The sequence below is a fragment of the Stegostoma tigrinum genome, chromosome 27, assembly GCF_030684315.1.
Source record: "Stegostoma tigrinum isolate sSteTig4 chromosome 27, sSteTig4.hap1, whole genome shotgun sequence".
NCBI classification, from domain to species: Eukaryota; Metazoa; Chordata; class Chondrichthyes; order Orectolobiformes; family Stegostomatidae; genus Stegostoma; species Stegostoma tigrinum.
In genome coordinates this window covers 3,781,571-3,801,190 of record NC_081380.1, presented here as the reverse complement: position 1 = coordinate 3,801,190, position 19,620 = coordinate 3,781,571, and the positions used below count along the sequence as shown (strand labels likewise).

Genomic DNA, 19,620 nt, shown 5'->3' with positions numbered 1-19,620 from the left:
TTCAGATTCTGACATAGGGCTTGATCCCCACAAGCATTGGTCTAAGGTTACGGAATTGGAATCCTTCACATCTCCCAGCCAGCAGCAGGGAATTACTTGTTAAAGTAGTTCCGAGAGTGTTTCGTGAACAGAGGATAATGTGAGCTGAATGATCACGAGGAGATTTTGGTAAACTCTGTGGTTTAGTAAACCCAGGACACAGTTTGCACTGTCATGCACAGTTCATCCTCGTCAGATGAACTCCTTCACACAGCCACTCAGTTTTTAGGTACTGCCTTACTTTCTTCAACCCATTGTCGCTGGTTTTACTTCTCTCACAGAACAAGACTCACTGCGATCACATTGTCTTCAATGCTAGAAGTCTCTCACTAATGTAATAACAAGCACAACAAAGTATATCTGCAGGTACTTGATTACCTGAACATTTAAGATACTCATCTCAAACCGATGAAGGTGATCTAATCATGTATGGATTCACAGAGGTTGCTGATTAGATTCTGAAGCAGCGAATGATGTACGGTGTTTAACAATCCACGCAGAGTAAACTTTCTACTGCAGTAATACAAGTGCCGATTTTTACTAGCACATACTCCAGATAATGATTCCCACTGTCCCAGAGAGTATTTGTGTTCAGCTTCTGACAATGGACATGATGTATAAGTGATTTTGCCTGCTTCGATGTACAGCTCCTATCAGAATTCCTGTCGTAGCTGCTGTAACATACATTTTTGCATGTGCGCTGAAATGTTTCAGGTTTGGCAGCAATGTTATTTTCATCTTTAAATATGTCAAATATTGTTTATGCTATTTTCTATTCCTGTTGTGCAGCTTTGTGCAGCAGCTTCCGATCGCTCCACCTTTGGGAATGATAGAGTATGATAAAGTTGGGCATACCGAGGACCAATGCCAACTCGCTCATGATAAACAATGTTGCAAGCACATCGTTGTCCTTGATATTGTTGTGTACGGGTTTTACTCCAGCTTTTGTCAGGCACGGCAAATAGGGATGTGTCATCGTTGAACATTACATTGTGCTGTGTGTATCCAGTAAAGCACCACTAACAATATCTGATCAGGGTCTGCTTTGTCACTTCCATGAGTAACAATATCTTTAAGTAGGTAGAGTGTTCCCTCAACATTTGTTAAAATTGAAGAAAATGTCTCCTTCAATGCACTAGGTGCTGAGTTAGTCTGTAGGTCATTCTGTGGTATTAAAACACACCAATGTAGCGAACGCAGGCTGTGAAATATTGCCTTTGTTCTGATATTGGTGTCTAAACACAGCCTTGCTACACATTGAGCTTCACGAACGCTGGGGTAATAAAATGTCGCCACTAGTTATTGGATGGTAGAAACAGGTGGAATGAAAGCTTTGCTCACTACTTTAAGCCAGATGTAGAATCTGAAATCACCACTTCTGTGTCACCCGATCTCCCTGTTCAAATCCACAATGGATAGGGGATTTTCTCAATGACACCATCAGCTTCAAAATTGTTTTAACTTCTCTCGTACCTCAACACGGGTGACAAATCTGATATTCAGTGAAACTGGAGGCATTAATGTGTCAATATGAGGAACTTGGCAACATCCCAAAATTGCCCACACCTGGGGACTAATCTATGTCATCGATCGCATTAATAGATGATCTGGTCATGTTTGAAGCCAAACTGATTATCCAGATTTAGAATCATAGAATTCCTGCATTGTAGAAACAGGCCCTTCGGCCCAACAAGTCCACACTGACTCTTGGAGCATTCCACCCAGGCCCATCTCCTATAACCCACCTAAGCTATGCATCCTGAAACATTTCCAGCAATTTAGCATGGCCAATCCACCTAACCTATCCCCACTGACTTTTTTTATTCACTTGTGAACTGTGGGCATTGCTGATATGTCTCCTGACCCCACTTGTCCTTGAGAAGGTGGTGGTGAGCTGCCTTCTTGAACTGCTGCAGTCCATGTCCTGTAGGTTGACCGAAAATGCCATCAGGGAGGGAGTTCCAGGAATTTGATCCAGCAACAGTAATGAAATGGCGATATATTTCTAAATCAGGATGGTGAGTGATTTGGAGAGGAGCCTGAAGGCAATGGTGTTCCCCTGTATCTGATGCTCTTGCCCATCTAGATGGAAGTGATTGTGGGTTTGGAAGGAGCTGTCTAAGGATTTTTAGTGAATTTCTGCAGAGCATCTTGGTAGATAGTACACACTGTTGAATCTGTTGTGCAGGACTTATCCAGGGATGGTGATGGTCTGTAAGGTATGATTCTGTGAATATGACTATGTCAGCCTGTTACTTGACTGCCCTGTCAGACAGCACTCCTAATTTTAGCACTAGCCCCCAGGTATTAATGAGGAGGACTTTGCACTGTTGACAGGGCTGTTTCTGCCGTTATCTTTTCCAGTGTCTGGGTCAACATTAGGCGGTCTGTCCAATTTCATTTCCTTGTTGAGACTTTGTGTTAATTAACAGATCCGAGCGGCTTGGTAGGCCACTTCAGAGGGCAGTTGCTGTGAGTCTGACATTGCATGTGAGCCAGACCATGAGATGATTGCAGACTTCCTTCCCTAATGGATGTTAGTGGGTCAGATGTGTTTTCATGACAACCAACAATGGTTTCATAGTCTTCAGTAGATTCTTAATTCCAGACATATTTTAATTGAATTCAAATTTCACCACCTGGCACAGCAGGGTTTGAACCTGGGCCCCCAGAGCATCAGTTGAGTTTCTGGGTTAATAGGTCTAGCAATGATACCATTAGGCCATTGCCTCCCCTGTCTGCCACTTAGAAAGTGAGTCTCTTCAGATTGACATTTACACAGTGGACTGGAATTATTGGCGAACTAGATTTGGTAGAGTTTGAATCCAGATCCCAAGAGCATTAGCCTGAGCCTCTGGGTTACTAGTCAATCACCAAATCCTTCACTGTTAATCTCTATTAATAAATGCAATGAGTTGTTGTGGCACCAGAACAGTCAGCTTCTTCCAGTTGGAGAAAGCACCATTATCGCAATTCTGTCGATTCAGTCCCATCCAACAATTGGCTCCCATATCACTCAGGCCTCACTTGCCCAAAGATAGGAGTGCAAATATCTCGGAGGGATGTTGGGCTGGAGGAGGTTAGAGAGAAGGGAAAGGTGGGACCATTAGGAATGGGCAATAAGTGCTTAGCCATCCAGTAATTCCCACACAACATGAATGAATGAAACAAAAGCACAGTAATGATAGAAATGTGCACTTGTTTTGTGTTGGGATGGTAATTATATGATTGCACACAGTTCAAATGTGATTAATTGGCTGTGAAGCCCTTAGAGACAGTGCACAGGTCACACAGGAGGTGAAAGGTTGCTAGCAGGAGCTGCAACACCAGAGTGAATCCAACGTGGTGGTGGTTGTGGGGTGGGGGGGGGCATTGGTGACTGCCAAGGGGAGGGCAGCAGGAACAGAGAGGGGGGGAAGCTGTGAGAATCCACTTCTGATCCTGCTGGCTTCTCAATCCGGTAAATAAAATATTCTTGCAGATCTAAAGAATTTGCTGCCTTTTGACGTAATTATTATCGATCATTAACATCGAGTTCCAAGCTTGAACAGTCACCGGATTGATGTGAGCTTTGTCCAAAATGTGTTCTAACAGGAGGGCTCCAGGCATTTGCTTAGCATTGTGATGTTAATGAGATTGTAGTCATGCTGCTAAAATGCCTCAGAGGCCATTACACTGAGAGGAGCACGCAGCAGTAAGCGTGATCAGTAGGTGGCGTCCCAACGGACTGCTTCAATTCCTCTGAGGATTTGTGCTGGGCAATTACGAATATTTCGTTCGGAGCTACATGGGTAGCACCTGAAAAAGTAGGACTTGACTTTGTGTCACACTTTGAAGGGTGATAGCCAAACAGCAGTGTCTCTCCTGAGATTTATCTTCATTGAAGTTAATAGAAGATCGGGACGGATTAATGCATCAATTCACTGTCATCCCTCTACACCTAGACACCATGTGAACACATTTGTGAAAAAGAATCATGGAGACAGGATTTAGTTCAGCATGAATAACTGCAATCAGATCTGCTCGGCATGTTGATCACAGACTCAGAGTGGCCAAACCCTGTAACGGTCCGCTTGATTTTACCTTAAATTGAAGTCACCTGATGAGTCAGCCAAGACTTTGGTGCTGAGCAAGTCTGTGACCCTGTGATCTTCTGTCTCAAAAGTGGGGGAGCTACACGCCCTGAGACACCTAAGCTGCACAGATGGGAAAGCTAAACGAGTGAAAAAAAAGGTAGCACATGGAATTGAACCTTCTGGTCATACCAGAGCACCATTCGAAGGAACACAAGATGAGTTAATTCAGTATGTACGCAGTGGGATCTTTGAAAGGCAGTTCTGTGACCTTGCCCACATTGTGACAAGGAAAGTTCAGCACTGGAAAGCCCAGCATCTTATTGCATCTATCCTCAAAGCTTTAAGCCGAGAGATCAAATGAATGAATTGTCTGTGGTTTGGCCAAATTACTTTGGAGATTAGGAAACACTTCCACAGGAACTATCATTGAGAGAATGAAATGGATAGGGTGAGGGTCTACCGTGGTGGAAGGGGACAGTTTAGTTTGTATGTCATTTCATCCGTTCTTACATTCCTAATGTGCTAAAGCTGTGAAAAAGAGTTGCACATCACCTGTCTCTATTATTTGATCCCAAATGTTAATGGATGCCATTATGTGTTATCAAACTCTGGTTCCAACCTTCTAGCAGAGCCTCTATCACATGACTACTGTCAGTGACATCATAGTTTACCTCAGAGGCTCATCTGCATCTCCATGAGAACCTGTCTGTTCACTGGGAGAATTCCTCTGCTTTTCTTAGAAATAGGATCATGAGATCTCTTTAAGTCACGCTAAGCAGGTAAAAGCCTGATCTGAAAGACAGAACCTCTGACAGAGCAGCACTGCCCCAGATAATAAGGTGTGAAGCTGGATGAACACAGCAGCCAAGCAGCATCTCAGGAGCACAAAAGCTGATGTTTCAGGCCTAGACCCTTCAGCAGAGCACTGTCCCAGTACTGCAGCGCAGCGTCAGCCTAGATTTCATCTTCAAATATCTGTACCGAAGCTTGTAACCACAACTTTCTGACTTGGGGTGAGAGTGCCAACCTTAACCCTAGACTCGGATAGCATCACTGAAATGCTGCCCAAAACAAACTGTGCTACATCTGCTCCCTCGTGCCCTGTCCCTTCCAGAAGGATGGACCTACGTTTACACCTGCTGTCCTGTGGATCCAGAAAGCAATGGGTCAATCCTGAAATGCTTTCTTTCACAATAAATTGTGTCCGATCTCTAAGGGCAGTGAGCATTTGCTGCTCTGCAACAGTTTGAAATTATAACCTGTAGCAATGCTGATTCAGTCAGCCTGGTTTCCAGTGAGTTGACCTTGGTGTGAGGCCCAGTGACTGGGATCAGGATCATGTTAGCCAATCAGCAGTGATCCCAATGACCCTGTGACCCAGTCCATGAAAGTTATGGAACTAATTCTGTTTGTAACACTTTGGAAACATTAGTTAGAGCTGGAGTGATCTCCCAACTTATTGTTAATTAGTTTGTTTTTTATTCATTCATGGGAGGTGGGCAGCACTTATTGCACATCCCTAATTGCCCAGAGGGCCATTAAGAGTCAGCCACATTGCTTTGGGTCTGGAGTCACATGTAGGCCAGACGAGGTAAGGGTGGCAATTTCCTTCCCCAAAGGACATGATGTGGAGGTGCCGGTGTTGGACTGGGGTGGACGAGGTCAAAAATCAAACAACACCAGGTTACAGTCCAACAGGTTTATTTGAAGATGAAAGCTTGAGTCTTCAAATAAACCTGTTGGACCATAACCTGGTGTTGTGTGACTTCTGGCCTTAAAGGACATGAGTGACCCAGGTGGGTTTTTCCCGACAATCATTTCATGATCATCTTTAGACCCAATTCCAGATTTCTATTGAATTCAAATTCCACTATCTCCCATGGCAGAGTTAAAATCCAGGTCCGCAGAACATTGTCTGGGTCTCTGGATTAACAGTCCAGTGATAATACCACTAGGCCATCACCTCCCATTCAGATCACTCAAAGGGGTTGGATAGAAGATGGTTTTGCTCTAATTGGCCTGGGTTTGTCACCATTCTGTGGGGTTGTAATTTATAGGCTGTGTGGAGCATATCAGATGGGTGAGTGGGTCATCATTGTTCATGAATACATGAGGGGATGTGGTGTTACGCAGGGTAAGCATGCAGTGTTCCTTCCTTGATAACAAAGTGTAGAGCTGGATGAACACAGCAGGCCAAGCAGCATCTTAGGAGCACAAAGCTAGAAGGGCCTAGTCCCGAAACGTCAGCTTTTGTGCTCCTAAGATGCAGCTTGGCCTGCTGTGCTCATCAAAGTCCACACTTTGTTATCTCAGATTCTCCAGCATCTGCAGTTCCCTTTATCTCTGATACAGTTTTCCTTCCTTGTCTTGCAGATGGGTTTTCATCTATGAGAAAGGCTATCAGTCCACTGATTCCACCATAAGCTCTGTTTCAGTTAAAGTGAAAGGCATTGGCTTCACGAACCTCTCTAACATTGGCCCACGGATTTTGGACGCTGTTGACTATTCCTTCCCATCACAGGTGAGACTGGTTTGGAAATGAGAGGATAGGGCCTCTTTTGGTGTCATGTCCCTACCTCTGAGCCCAGAGGCCTAGGTTCAAGTCCCTCCTGCTGTGTCATGACATCTCTGAACAGGTTGATTAAAACGAAAACGAATTTTGAGGAGATCAACTGAATGGCATCATTAGTCTTTCTATAGCTGGGTTCTCACACTCAGCGCTGATTTAAAACGCGATCACATCATTGCATGGGACAAATTCCTCCTGATTCCTGCAGGCCAGAATCCTGGAGTTGTCTTCAGGGGGTCCGTGCCAGAAGTCAGTGAAGGGGAGGAGGCAGAATCCTGGGCTGCGGTGGGTGGTCATAGCCTGGCTGTCACAATCTTCAGGGACAAGCTGGAGAACCGAGCACTGGGGTTCAGTGATATGGGGGTCACACTGTTGTGGTCAGAGTCAGAGTTCTGGGGCCTGAACAGGACATCTCTCAGGGGCCAGGGCCCCATGATCTGGATCCTGTATAACTAAGGACCTGGGCTGTGGGCTGGTTGAGGGGTGGAATCCTGGGATGGTATCTGTGTCCTGGGGATGTCCAGTAACTTCGTCTTGACCTGCCTGGAGATTTTATTTCTGTAAGTACAGCGGTTTAGTGAATTCCTGATGGCAGGAAATGGAACTCGGCAGAAAAGACAAGCAATGGACCACAATTGACAGAATGTTGTGGATTGGTTAACGGGGATTGGTTTTCATGACAAATGAACCATTTCATTGTCGCTGTAACATGTCACGTGTAGGAGAGCTGACCTGCCTGGGTCTTCCCCTCTCTGCTAATCCCCATGTTTCTAATTGACCAAAAACAAAACCAGGAACTCGGAACAACTCTGTAAAATCTGTGAGCAATTTCTATTGCTGCCCCTTGCCTCCTACCAAAGAATATGCACCCAATCTATTTTACTGCCAGGTTTCCTGGGGAATGTACGGGTTTCTTGAGATAAGGAATAGAAACAAGAGTATGCCATTCAGGCACCTCGACCCTGCTCTGCCATTCAACAGGATCATGGATGATCAGTCATACCTCTCATCCACTCTCCTGCTCTTTCCCCGTAACTGCTGATCCTGCGACTGATGACGAATCTATCTCAGCCTGAAGTATGCACAAGGACTCCGCTCCCACAGCTCTTTATGGCAAAGACTTCCACAATCCTCTGAGAAAAGAAATTCCTCCTCGTCCCTTAACTCTGAAACCATGACCTCTGGTCCTAGGCTTTGGATTTAGGTATAAGTTTGATTGTCATGTGCACTCAAGTATGGGGTATAAATGTATACCTATAAGTGCAAAGTATCACCACACATAAAGTATCTAGGTACAAAATCTGTATTACAGAAGTAGAAAAGTAAAGAAATATGTTTTAAAAATTCAACACTATTGTCTTCTTAGTATAAAAATGGAAAATGAAGAAATAAACTTAAAAATTTAATCATTATGGTCCTTTCTTAAGCCGTGGGCCAATAGGACTCACTGGATGTGAGTTTGCTCGCTGAGCTGGAAGGTTCGTTTTCAGACGTTTCGTCACCATTCTAGGTAACATCATCAGTGAGCCTCCGACGAAGTGCTGGTGTTATGTCCCACTTTCTATTTATCTGGTTTGGTCATCTACAAAATACCTTGCAAGAACTGTGACAAACACTACATTGGACAAACCGGCAGAAAGCTAACCACCAGGATACATGAACATCAACTAGCCACAAAACGACATGACCCACTATCACTCGTATCCTTACATACAGATGAGGAAGGACACCACTTTGATTGGGACAACACATCCATCCTAGGACAAGCCAAACAGAGACATGCACGAGAATTCCTAGAAGCATGGCATTCCAACCGGAACTCCATCAACAAACATATTGATTTGGAGCCAATCTACCATCCCCTGAGAAAAAGAACAGGAAATGACATCACCAACACAGGAAATGACATCACCAACCCAAGGAAACCTAACCAGATAAATAGAAAGCGGGACATAACACCAGCGCTTCGTCGGAGGCTCACTGATGATGTTACCTAGAATGGTGACGAAACGTCTGAAAACGAACCTTCCAGCTCAGCGAGCAAACTCACATCCAGAACCTCAACCTGAGCTACAAATCTTCTCAATAGGACTCACTCTCTCCCATGCCGGGCATACTTTCCCGCACTGGGTTAAGACCTACCTGCGCTCACCAGCTGGCTTTGCCACCGACCACCGCTCCTGAGGTCCATGTGACACCCCAGGCCTCACCGCCACTCGCCACCAACTGCCATCTTCCACCACCAGCTGCTGCTGCTACCATGCGGGACGGCACTGTGCCCCAGCCCCTGCCACGCTCTGTGGCCGCATCAGCCACCTCCCTGCAGAGTCGCGCTCCTGCACTTGCTCCATTGGTGAAGCCGCAATGCCCCCAACAGTGACCGACAGCCTCGTGGCCGACTGGCAATGTCCCCCAGCTGTTTCCACAACCAAGCTCCAAAGACCAAAGAGCCAAAAGAAAGAAAGAGAAAAGTAGAAGGAAGGAGAAAGGAAAGAAAGAAAAGCAGTTAGCTTGGATGAGCTCTGGTGAGGAGACCTACTCCCCCGCCATCTTGGAAACTATGTGCTCATGCCCAGGTCAGAGCAGTGGGACAATGCCCTTTGACCATCCATATTTGAAGTATTAATGAATCTCCCACTCAGCACACCTCCATTATGCCCAACACACATCAGGCACCAACCAGGAGATGGAGCTTGCCCTAACTGTGGGAAGTAACCAAATGGATTGAACTTCCGCTGGCCATGAACATAAAAGGGTTTGAATGAGTGAGGTGAAGAGATAGCAAGGCACTTGGATGAGCAGCAGGCAGAACAGTTTCAGTTCTCGTGTGCACTGCCTGTTGTGGTGGTGAGACCTGCAGGCCACAAACCACTGAAATGCTTTTTTTATAGTTGTGTGATGCCCTGAAGCTGCTTTTTCTACATATCTTCCTGTAGAAATAAAACAGTGCCTTTACTGGATTCGTATTTCAAGTCCTGCCGTGGCTGTTTGAATTCAGTTGGTAATAATCAGGGACAAAAAAAGTCCAATGAATGGACAGGCCTTCAGCACAGTTATGTGACATAAGAACATAAGAACTAGAAGCAGGAACAGGCGTTCTGGCCCATCGAGCCTGCTTTGCCACTCTATAAGATCATGGCTGATCTTTTCATGGACTCAGCTCCACTTACCTGCCCACTCCGCATAGTCCTTAACTCTTTTACTGTTCAAAAATCTACCTTTGCCTTAAATACACTCAACGAGGAAACCTCAACCGCTTCGCTGGGCAGGGAATTCCACAGATTCACAACCCTTTGGGTGAAGAGGCTCCTCCTCAATTTAGTCCTAATTCTGTTCCTGCTAATTTTAAGGCTATGCCCCCTAGTTCTAGCTTCACTCACCAGTGGAAACAGCCTTCCTGATTCTATCTAATCTACTCCCTTCATCATTTCGTATGTTTCTATAAGATCCCCCCCTAAATTTCAATGAATATAATCCCAGTCTACTTAGTTTCTCCTCATAAGCCAACTCTCAATTCCAGAAACAACCTCGTGAACATCCTCTGTACCCCCTCCAGTGCCAGTACATTTTTTCTCAAGTAAAGAGAGCAAAGCTACACAGAGCACTTCACGTGTGTCCCCACCAGCACCCTATACATCTGTAATATAACCTCACCCCTTTATAACTCAATCCCTCTCACAATGAAGGACAAAATTCCACTCACCTGTTGCACCTGCAGACCAACTTTTTGTGATGCATGCTCAAGGACACCATTTAACTAATAGTCCACTTTGCTGTAATTCCTACCAAAATGAATGACCTCACATTTACCAATATTGTACTCCATCTGTCAGACCCTTGCCCACTCATTTAACCTATCTATATCTCTCTGCAGATGTTCAGTGTCCTTTGCACACTTTACTCTACCATTCATCTTACTGTGAACTTTGTCATACTACACGTGGTCCCCAACTCTAAACCATCAGTTAAATTGTAAACACTGAACCCTGAGGCACACCACTAACCACTGACCACCAACCAGAAAAAACACCCCTTATTCATACACGGCTTCTGATATTTAACTACCCACCTCACCTTTAGTGACTCTCTGTCCATGTGTAGTACAATCAGAGTAGTCATTCATAGGATTCTTGCACAGTATGGAAGCAGGCCATTTGGCCCATTGAATCCACACTGACCCTCTGAAGGGTTTCCCACCCAGACCCATTCCATCCCTGTGATCCTATATTTCCCTTGGCCAATCTGCCTAACCCACACATCTTTGGACTGTGAGAGGAAACCCACACAGACATGGGGAGAATGTGCAAACTCCACACAGACAGTTACCTGAGGGTGGAATTGAACCTGGGTCCCTCTGCTGTGAGGCAGCAGTGCTCACCACTGAGCTGCTGTGCTACCCCAGTTGGTTAAATGTGTCATGTACAGTGATAACAGTAAGTATTGAAACCAGACTATGTGTGTTTATATGTGTAATATTATCACCATCTAAATAGTCAATGATATAAATAAACTTCAAGATATCAGTCTCAATAGAACCTGACATGTTGTGTGAGCTAGCATATAAAAAAAACTAAAAGTACATCAGGCTTGAAATCAAAATAAGAGACAAGAATGGTCAACAAATCAGATATTGTCAGAAAGAAACCAGGAGTATCTTGCTGTGATCCTTCATCATGTAACTGTGCTTCTTTCTTTCTTTTAGGGATCAGACTCCTTTGTTATAATGACCAATTATATTGTGACCCCAAGGCAGTCCATGATGCACTGTACACAGGTGAGTTGCTGCTTGGTAGCTCAGGCAGAATGGCTCCATTCAGTAACGGTGATGGGTAACGTGCACAATGGAGCTAAGATGCTAACGTTAGGATACTTTCATCATCCTGTTTGAGCAACCCATGGCACACCTCAAGGCTAGGTTGGATTTGAACTAGGAACCTCTGTCCCAGATGTAGGGCCAGTGTCACTGCATCACAAGCACCCCTTAACCCACCCATTTTACACTATGAACTGTCCGTGTTAGCTCCCTGTGAAAATGGTGCCATCTCTAGGACAGGAATTCTATTGGTTGGCCTAGTTTGCCATATTTACAACAATGGAGCAGCTCAGACCAATGCCTCCAATTAGAATCAAGCCACCCTCTACATGCTCCCCTCTGTGACACTTCATTTGACTGATCAGAAAATATGTTGGATTCATATATTTTGAATGATTATGTTAAAACTTAATATGGATATTGCCCTCTTAAGGGTATCAAGAAATGAACCATAAACATATAAATGAGTTTTAGCCATTCGGGCAGCTGGTTTTATAGAGATCAGTCTAGCGACAACATTGGGAGTGTATCTGACATTCAGTTGAGATTCTGTTTGCTCGGTATGCTGTCTTGGGAGAATGCAGACTCCCTCAATCCTAGGCTATAGTCAGCCTCAATTTCATGTCTGGCTCATTGAAATGTGAGGACTATCCACTGAGCCAAGGCTCCCATTCAAGCTGGTATTCTTTAATGGTGTATGGAATGAGTGGGAATTATAATGGTGGAAAACTAATTCTGTTTCGTTATCTCATCGATAGCTTCAAAGCTCCGAAGAGTGTGAGTCTGACAGTGACTGCACGGCAGGAAAGTTTAGCCGGTATGGACAAGGTAAGTACATCCACCATCACTCTATAATTCAAGAACTGAAACTGAATTATTAAAATCGATAGACGAAAATATCATCCTCAAAATAACTTCACTATGAATCAGTGATTTCAGCAAATGGAGGGTAAGATTTTCCCAACTTCAACACAGTTCACAAGTACTTGTTTTAGTCACTTGTAAAGTGCTATTGTCACAGGTCTGAATGTATCGGGATAAGAGATTGGTGGAAACTCAAGGGAAATGAACAACAACAATTTGAAGTTATATAGCCTCTTGGACACATTGAAGTATCACAGAAAGCTAGGTCAGTTGGCCAAAATTTTCTTCAAAGAGGGAGGAGAAAAGTGAGGCAGAGATTTGAAAGGGTTCTGGGGGTGTAGAAGCAGGCCATTCAGCCCATACCACCCTGCTGAAGAGCATTCCATTCCAGTAACCTTGCATTTACCATGGCTAGCCCACCTAGCCTGCACATCTGGGACAATTTAGCAGGGCCAATGCACCCTAACATGCACATCTTTGGACTGTGGGAGGAAACCGGAGCAAACCCATGCAGACACAGGAAGAATGTGCAAACTCCACACAGGCAGTCACCCGAAGGTGGAATCGAACCCAGGTCCTTGGTGCTGTGAGAAGCAATGCTGACTGCCAGGCCACGGTGTTGCCCTAAGAATAGGGGAGCACAGAGTTCTTGGTGGGTTGTGGAATAGGAAGAGAATATAAAGGAGTGGATAAAGTGAGGCCATATAGGGATTTGAAATTAAGGATGAGAACTTTAAATTGGTGTTGTTCAACTAGGAACTGACATACAGCTGCTTACACTGAGCAAGTGGTCCAAATTTAAAAATGAGTTCCTTGGTTTTTTTTGCATGATCCCAGTTTATGATCAACAGGTTTGGCCATTTCCATTGTCTCGACCGACTTTCAGCCAATCATCTCCTGATGATTCGGGCAGATGATTCCTGGAGAAATTCAGGGCTAAAGTTCCCGGTGAATTTTGGGGTGGGGGGGGGGTAGGGATGTGGACAAGGCCTTGTCCTTCAAACCTGGCTGGAAAGCAGTAATTATCTGAAGCTTTTGTCTGAATGGTGGGTGATACTTGGGCAATTAATCAACAAGAAAGAGGCTCTCAGCCTCGGACCCATCAATACTGCATCTGATCACAAGGTGAGGAAAGTCACTGGGATACCACAGACACCCCCAGCCCCAAAATGAAGCCAATTGGCTGTTGGGTGATTCCATGTATTTTGTTCGCACCCCCTTATTGGAAGATCTGCTCCATTTGTTGAATATTCATAAGCAAAGAAAAAGTCCTTAATAATTGTCCTAATTGTGACTGAGAATTCAAACCCATGAGCCCAAAAATCGGATTTTATGATGCCCACGTTACTTGATCAAAATGCATGCTGTGTTTGGCGAGTACTTGAACCATTGTCTGAATCCTCAAAGTATCTGAAGAATTTTGGTGTAATGTTATAGTTTGACCATTTTACAGAACCCTATAATAGTTAAGGCTTATATTACAGAGACGCCTAACCTTTTGAGGACTGCTCTGCAGTAAGATGAAATCTACACTTCCAGGAGTGAACAGTAACCAGTTTTCATGGACAGAACTGTACAGTGAGGATTGAGGGAGAGGGCAATGTCACTGCAGCCCTGTAGACCCAGGCTCAGGTTCCATTACATCTGTGACCTAACTCATGACACACATGCTCTTTCAACACTTTCCAGCCAGCCAGGAAATTTCCAGCTCCGATAGGGCTAATATAGAAGTGGCCCATGCAGCTTTTTCCAAAGAACAGGTTCAAAAGTGCATTTTTTTGTTTTAGGTATGTTAGCTACAGTTGCCAATTTCAACTTCCCACTGACTACAGATTTACAGCACATTAATGCACACTACCAACCGACTGCAGTTTTTTTTAGAAGTAACAATCAACACAAGTTGCACCATTAATCTAACATTTAGCACCAGTTTTTTTAAAATTGATCTTTCAGTATCTGTTGCAATGGGTTTTGAATTCACATCTTGCAGAAGATTAACCTGAAAATCTGGATTACTAGTTGCATGATGTTACCACTAGGCTAACACCTTCCCTAGTGTAACGGGTAGAAATTTACTGCAAAGTCCCTGTATTTCCAATCGTCCTCCCCGTTTTCAGAGAGGTCCTCATTGAGACGCTGCCTCTCTGCACATGTCTGTTCGCTGCTCCACCTAGTGGTGGGGTGGCCCAGAAAAGCAGTTTTATTTGTGGCCAGTGTATGAAGACAGCCACTAATTTTGAACTGGGTTACAAGGAGAAACTTATTTCCTGTTGCGAAAAATCATCAAAGCAGCCAAACTGTTTCAGGACAATAAGAAAGAAGGCTTAAAAAACAAAAGCACTGCAGAAGCTGTAAATCAGGATCAAAAACAAAGTTGCTGGAAAAGCCCAGCGGGCCTGGCAGCATCGGTGAAGGAAAAAAACAGAGTTAATGTTTCAGGTCCAGAGACCCTTCCTCAGAAAAAAAGGAAGTTTAGCTCATCTTATTCTGGGTGAACATGGTTGGTAATCACATCATCAAGACTCAGAGTAATGTAGCAAGGCCCTGCCTGGGATCTTTGGAAAGGCTTGTACCACAGCTTGGCTGTGCACTGCTGTTTGATGGCTCAAAGACTGGGGCCTCTGATTACAGGACTCCATTTAGCTTAATTTAAGCAGCGCACATATTGCATCCCATTAACAGCTAAACAACTGGATGTTTGTTGCTGGAGGAGCACAGCAGGCCAGGCAGCCACAGAGGAGCAGGAAATTTGACTGTTTGGGCTGGGACCCTTCATCAGGATTCATGCAGCAATGAGTTCTGCAGAATCACCACCCTCTGGCTGAAGACATTTCTCCTCATCTCAGTTGTAAAGGGTTGTCCCTTCATACTGAGGCTGTGGCCCTCAGGCCCTAGCCTCTCCTACTAATGAAAATATCTTCTTCACATCTACCCTGTCCAGGCCTCAGTATTCTGAATTCCCTCTTCATCCTTCCAAGCTCTGAGTGCACACCTAGAATCCTTAACCCTTCCTTTTGTGACAAGCCCTTCATCCCCATGATTGTTCTTGTAAACATCATGTGGACCCCTCTAATGACAGCATATACTTACTTACAAATGTTGCTCAAACTACTGGCAATATTCCAAGTATGGTCTGACCAGAGCCTTATACAGCCTCAGTGATACATCAGGAACAAAAACAAAGTTGCTGGAAAAGATCAGCAGGTCTGGCAGCATCTGTGAAGGAAAAGAACAGAGTTCACATTTCAGGTCCAGTGACCCTTCCTGAACTGATGGTGGCTGGGAAAACGTCAATTTATATGCAGAAAATAGGGAGGTGGGTGGGGCAGGGAGTAAACGATAGGATAGAGCCCAAAGAGAGAGAAAGACAGTTGGACAGACAAAGGAGTTGCTAACAACCAGGCTGGGAGGGTGAACAGTTGTTAATGGGGACTGTTAGTGACTAACACCTCGGGGTGTGTAATGGCAGGCTGTGTGGTAACAAGGCCTGGTGTGTAGGGTGGGGGACTGGGACATGGGAGAGTTTAGGCCCTAAAATTATTGAACTCAATATTGAGTCTGGGGGTCTGTTGGGCCCCCAAGCAGAAAATGAGGTGTTGTTCCTCCAGTTTTCATTGGGCTTTGCTGGAACACTGTTGCAAGCCAGGGACAGAGATGTTGGCCAGGGAGCAGGGTGGTGCATTGAAGTAGCAGGCAACAGGTAGTTCAGGGTCTTTTTTGCGAGGAGAACTTAGATGTTCTACAAATCGGTCGCCAAGTCTACGCTTCGTTTCCCCAATGTGGAGGAGACCACATTGTGAGCAGGGAATGTAGTACACTAGATTCTAAGAAGTGTTGGTTGAATGTTTGGGCCCTTGGATAGTGAGGAGGGAGGAGGTAAATGGGCAGGTGTTCTGCCTTCGTCGGTTACAGGGGAAGGTGCCATAGGGCTGTGAGGAGGTGTTGGGGATGAAGGAAGTGTGGACCAGGGTGTCCCAAAGGGGACGGTCCCTGCGGGAGACAGACAAGGGTGGGAAGAAGAATATGTGTCTGCTGGTGGCATCACGCTGGAGATGGTGAAAATGGCATCTGATGATCTTCTGGATGTGGATGCTGGTGGTATGGTAGGTAAGGACAAGAGGAACTCTATCGCTGTTGCAGGGGACAAGAGAAGGGGTGAGGGCAGAAGTGCCAGAGATGGATCAGACCTAATTGAGGGCGCTGATGACAACGGAGCTGGGGAATCCTTGGTTAAGGGAGAAAGTGGACATTCTGGAGGTTCCCTTGTCAAAGTTGGCCTCATCGGAACACATGTGATGGAGGAACTGAGAGAATGGGATGGATATTTACAGAAAGTGAGGTGTGAAGATGTATTGTCCAGGTAGCTGTGGGAGTCGGTGGGTTTGTAATGGATATTAGTGGCCAGTCTATCCCCAGAAATGGAAACAGAAATGTCAAAAGAAGGGAAGGGAGGAGTCAGATAGACCAGGTGAAAGTGAGGGCAGGGTGGAAATCGGAGGCAAAATTGATGAAGTTCTCCACTTCCAGATGAGAGACGGAAGCAGCATCAACAATATCATCGATGTATTGGAGAAAGAGTTGTGGGTGGTGGCCGGAATAGGACTGGAACAAGGAATGGATGGGATCACTCGTTCCTGATTGGCTGGAGCACCTGTACCTTATTTAACCCTCTTTTAGCAGTTGAATGTTCCAAATTTAAAAATAGTTAATGACAAAACTTTACTTTTAAAAAAGATAAATAGTTCATCAGAGATAATGGGAACTGTAGATGCTGGAGAATCCAAGATAACAAAGTGTGAAGCTGGATGAACACAGCAGGCCAAGCAGCATCTTAGGAGCACAAAAGCTGATGTAGGTGGGGAGGTAGGGAGGGGATAGGTCAGTCTGGGGAGGACGGACAGGTCAAGGAGCCGAGATGAGGTTAGAAGGTAGGAAATGGAAGTGAGGCTTGAGGTGGTAGGAGGGGATAGGTGAGAGGAAGAACAGGTTAGGGAGGCGGGGACGAGTTGGGCTGGTCACACAACCACTGCTGAAAGTTACAGTGTAAAAATGATGCAGTTATTAACTAAAATGCAGATATAAGCAGTTAGTCATCAAGATAAAGGGACAGTTTGTACCTTTTTCTGAAATGCCATGGAATTATGCTATTGCAATGGCTTTTCTAATCAAACAGTCAGAGATAGTGTCCACAGGTGCCCTGAGTATAACAGGTTCTGAGGAAACATTAAGCTCCTAATTGCACTTTTATAGGTCTGCATTTGTCCTTGTGACCTTTTTCGGCCTGTTTCATTATGACAGATCTCTACTGGTTGGTCTTCCTCCATCTCACGACTCAGGACATTCTGTTACTAATGGTATCTGACATTTGAAGTGTAGTCATCCACATTATGTTCAGAAATGGTCTTGTGGTAATATCACTGAACCTGCCATTCAAATGTAATCCAGAAGATGGTGGTGAGCTGCCTTCTTGAGCCACAGCAGACCATGTGGTATAGCTACTCCCAGAATGCTTTTAGGATGGGTGCTTTTTCAGGATTTTGACCCAGCAACACTGAAGGACCGTTGATATATTTCCAAGGCAGGATGGTGATTGGCCTGGAGGAAGGCTTGCAGATGGCGTTGTTCCTATGTATCTACAACCTTTCTTTGAGATGTCAGTGGTTTTAAGTATGGAAGCTGCTGTCCAAGTGACCTCAATGTGTTGATAGAATCAGGAATATAATCCTAATCTAACTGATGGTGACCATTGTAAATATCACTGAATATTCTGTTTCACTAATGACCTTTGGAGATGGAAATCTGCCATCGTTACCCAGATGGATCTACATGGACTCCACAGGACGGCATTTATACAGTTAATGGTAGGGCCCTGGGGAGTGTGGTTGAAGAGTGAGGCCCAGGGGTGAAGGTGTATCGTTCCTTGAAAGTGGTGTCACAGGTAGACAGGATGGCTAAGAAAGCATTTGGCACACTTGCCTTCATTAATCAGAGCATTTGAGCATGGGAGTTGGGATGTCATGTTACAGCTGTATGAGATATTGATGGGGGCATATTTGGAGTACTGCGTACAATTCAGGTCGTCCTGCTATAGGAAGGATGCTATTAAACTGTAAAAGGTGCAAAAGATTTATAAGGATGTTACAGCGATTGGAGGGTTTGAGTTATAAGGGGAGGCTGATAGGCTGGGACTTCTTTCATATTAGACTAAGGGGTGATCTTATCAAGGATTACAAATGCATGAGGGGCATGGATAGGATGAATAGCCAAGACCTATTCCCCAGGGTACGGGAGTCCAAAACTCGAGGGCATAGGTTTAAGGTGAGAGAGGAAGGATTTAAAAGGGACGACTTTTTCATGCAGAAGGTGGTGTGTGTATGGAACGAGCTGCCAGAGGAAGTGGTCAAGGTGGATGGAATTACAACGCTTAAAAGACAATTGTACAGGTACACGGTTAGGAAGGGTTTGGAGGGATATGGGCTAAATGCAGGCAGATGGGTCTGGGGCAGTTAAGGAAACCTGGTCAGCATGTCTGAATTGGGCCGAAGGGCCTGCATCCTCTGTCGGATTCTGTGCTCTACAAGATCCTAAACGAGTATTCCTGGTCAGTACTTACTGTGCAGAAGGACATGGAAGCCAGGGAACTTGGGAAAATAGTTCACGTGACAAAAGGGGAGGTGCTGGAGGTCTCAGAACATAAAAGGTGACCTGAGCAATTGTATCCCGGAACATTGTGGGAAGAAATTGCTGTGGCCCTAGCAAAGACATTTGTATCATCAACGGGCACAGGCAAGGTGCCACAAGGCAGGAAAACGATTAATGCTGTCCCATTGGTAAGGCCATATTTGGAGTACTGCTTCTAATTCTGGTCGCCCTGCTATAGGCAGGATATTATTAAACTGGAAAGGGTCCCTGAAAAAGATTTACAAGGTTGTTGTCAAATCTGCAAGGTCTGAGTTATAAAGAGAGACTTCATCGGTTGGGAATTTTCTGCCCGGAGTGTTGGAGGCCGAAGTGTGACCTTACAGAGGTTTATAAATCGTGAGAGGCATAGATGAGGCGAATAGCCCAGGTCTTTACCCCAGGATAGGGAGTCCTAAACCAGAGGGCATGGGTTTAAGGTGAGAGAGGGTAAAGATTTAAAAGGGACCTGAGGGGTAACCTTTTCACACAGAGGGTGGTGCATGTATGGAACGAGCGGTCAGAGGAAGTGGTAGTGCCAGGTACATTTACAACATTTAAGAGACATTTGGAAATGAACA

At 45.0% G+C, this 19,620-nt stretch overlaps 1 protein-coding gene across 1 annotated transcript in view; it reads left to right on the top strand.

Moving 5' to 3' along the window:
* Nucleotides 1-19,620, top strand: part of p2rx1 (purinergic receptor P2X, ligand-gated ion channel, 1) — a 74,111-nt gene that overhangs the window by 31,191 nt on the left and 23,300 nt on the right. Inside the window, exons 2-4 of the mRNA XM_059655300.1 lie at nt 6,489-6,636; nt 11,387-11,458; nt 12,256-12,325. Coding sequence (XP_059511283.1) covers nt 6,489-6,636; nt 11,387-11,458; nt 12,256-12,325 — 290 coding nt within the window. The remainder of the gene's footprint in view (nt 1-6,488; nt 6,637-11,386; nt 11,459-12,255; nt 12,326-19,620) is intronic.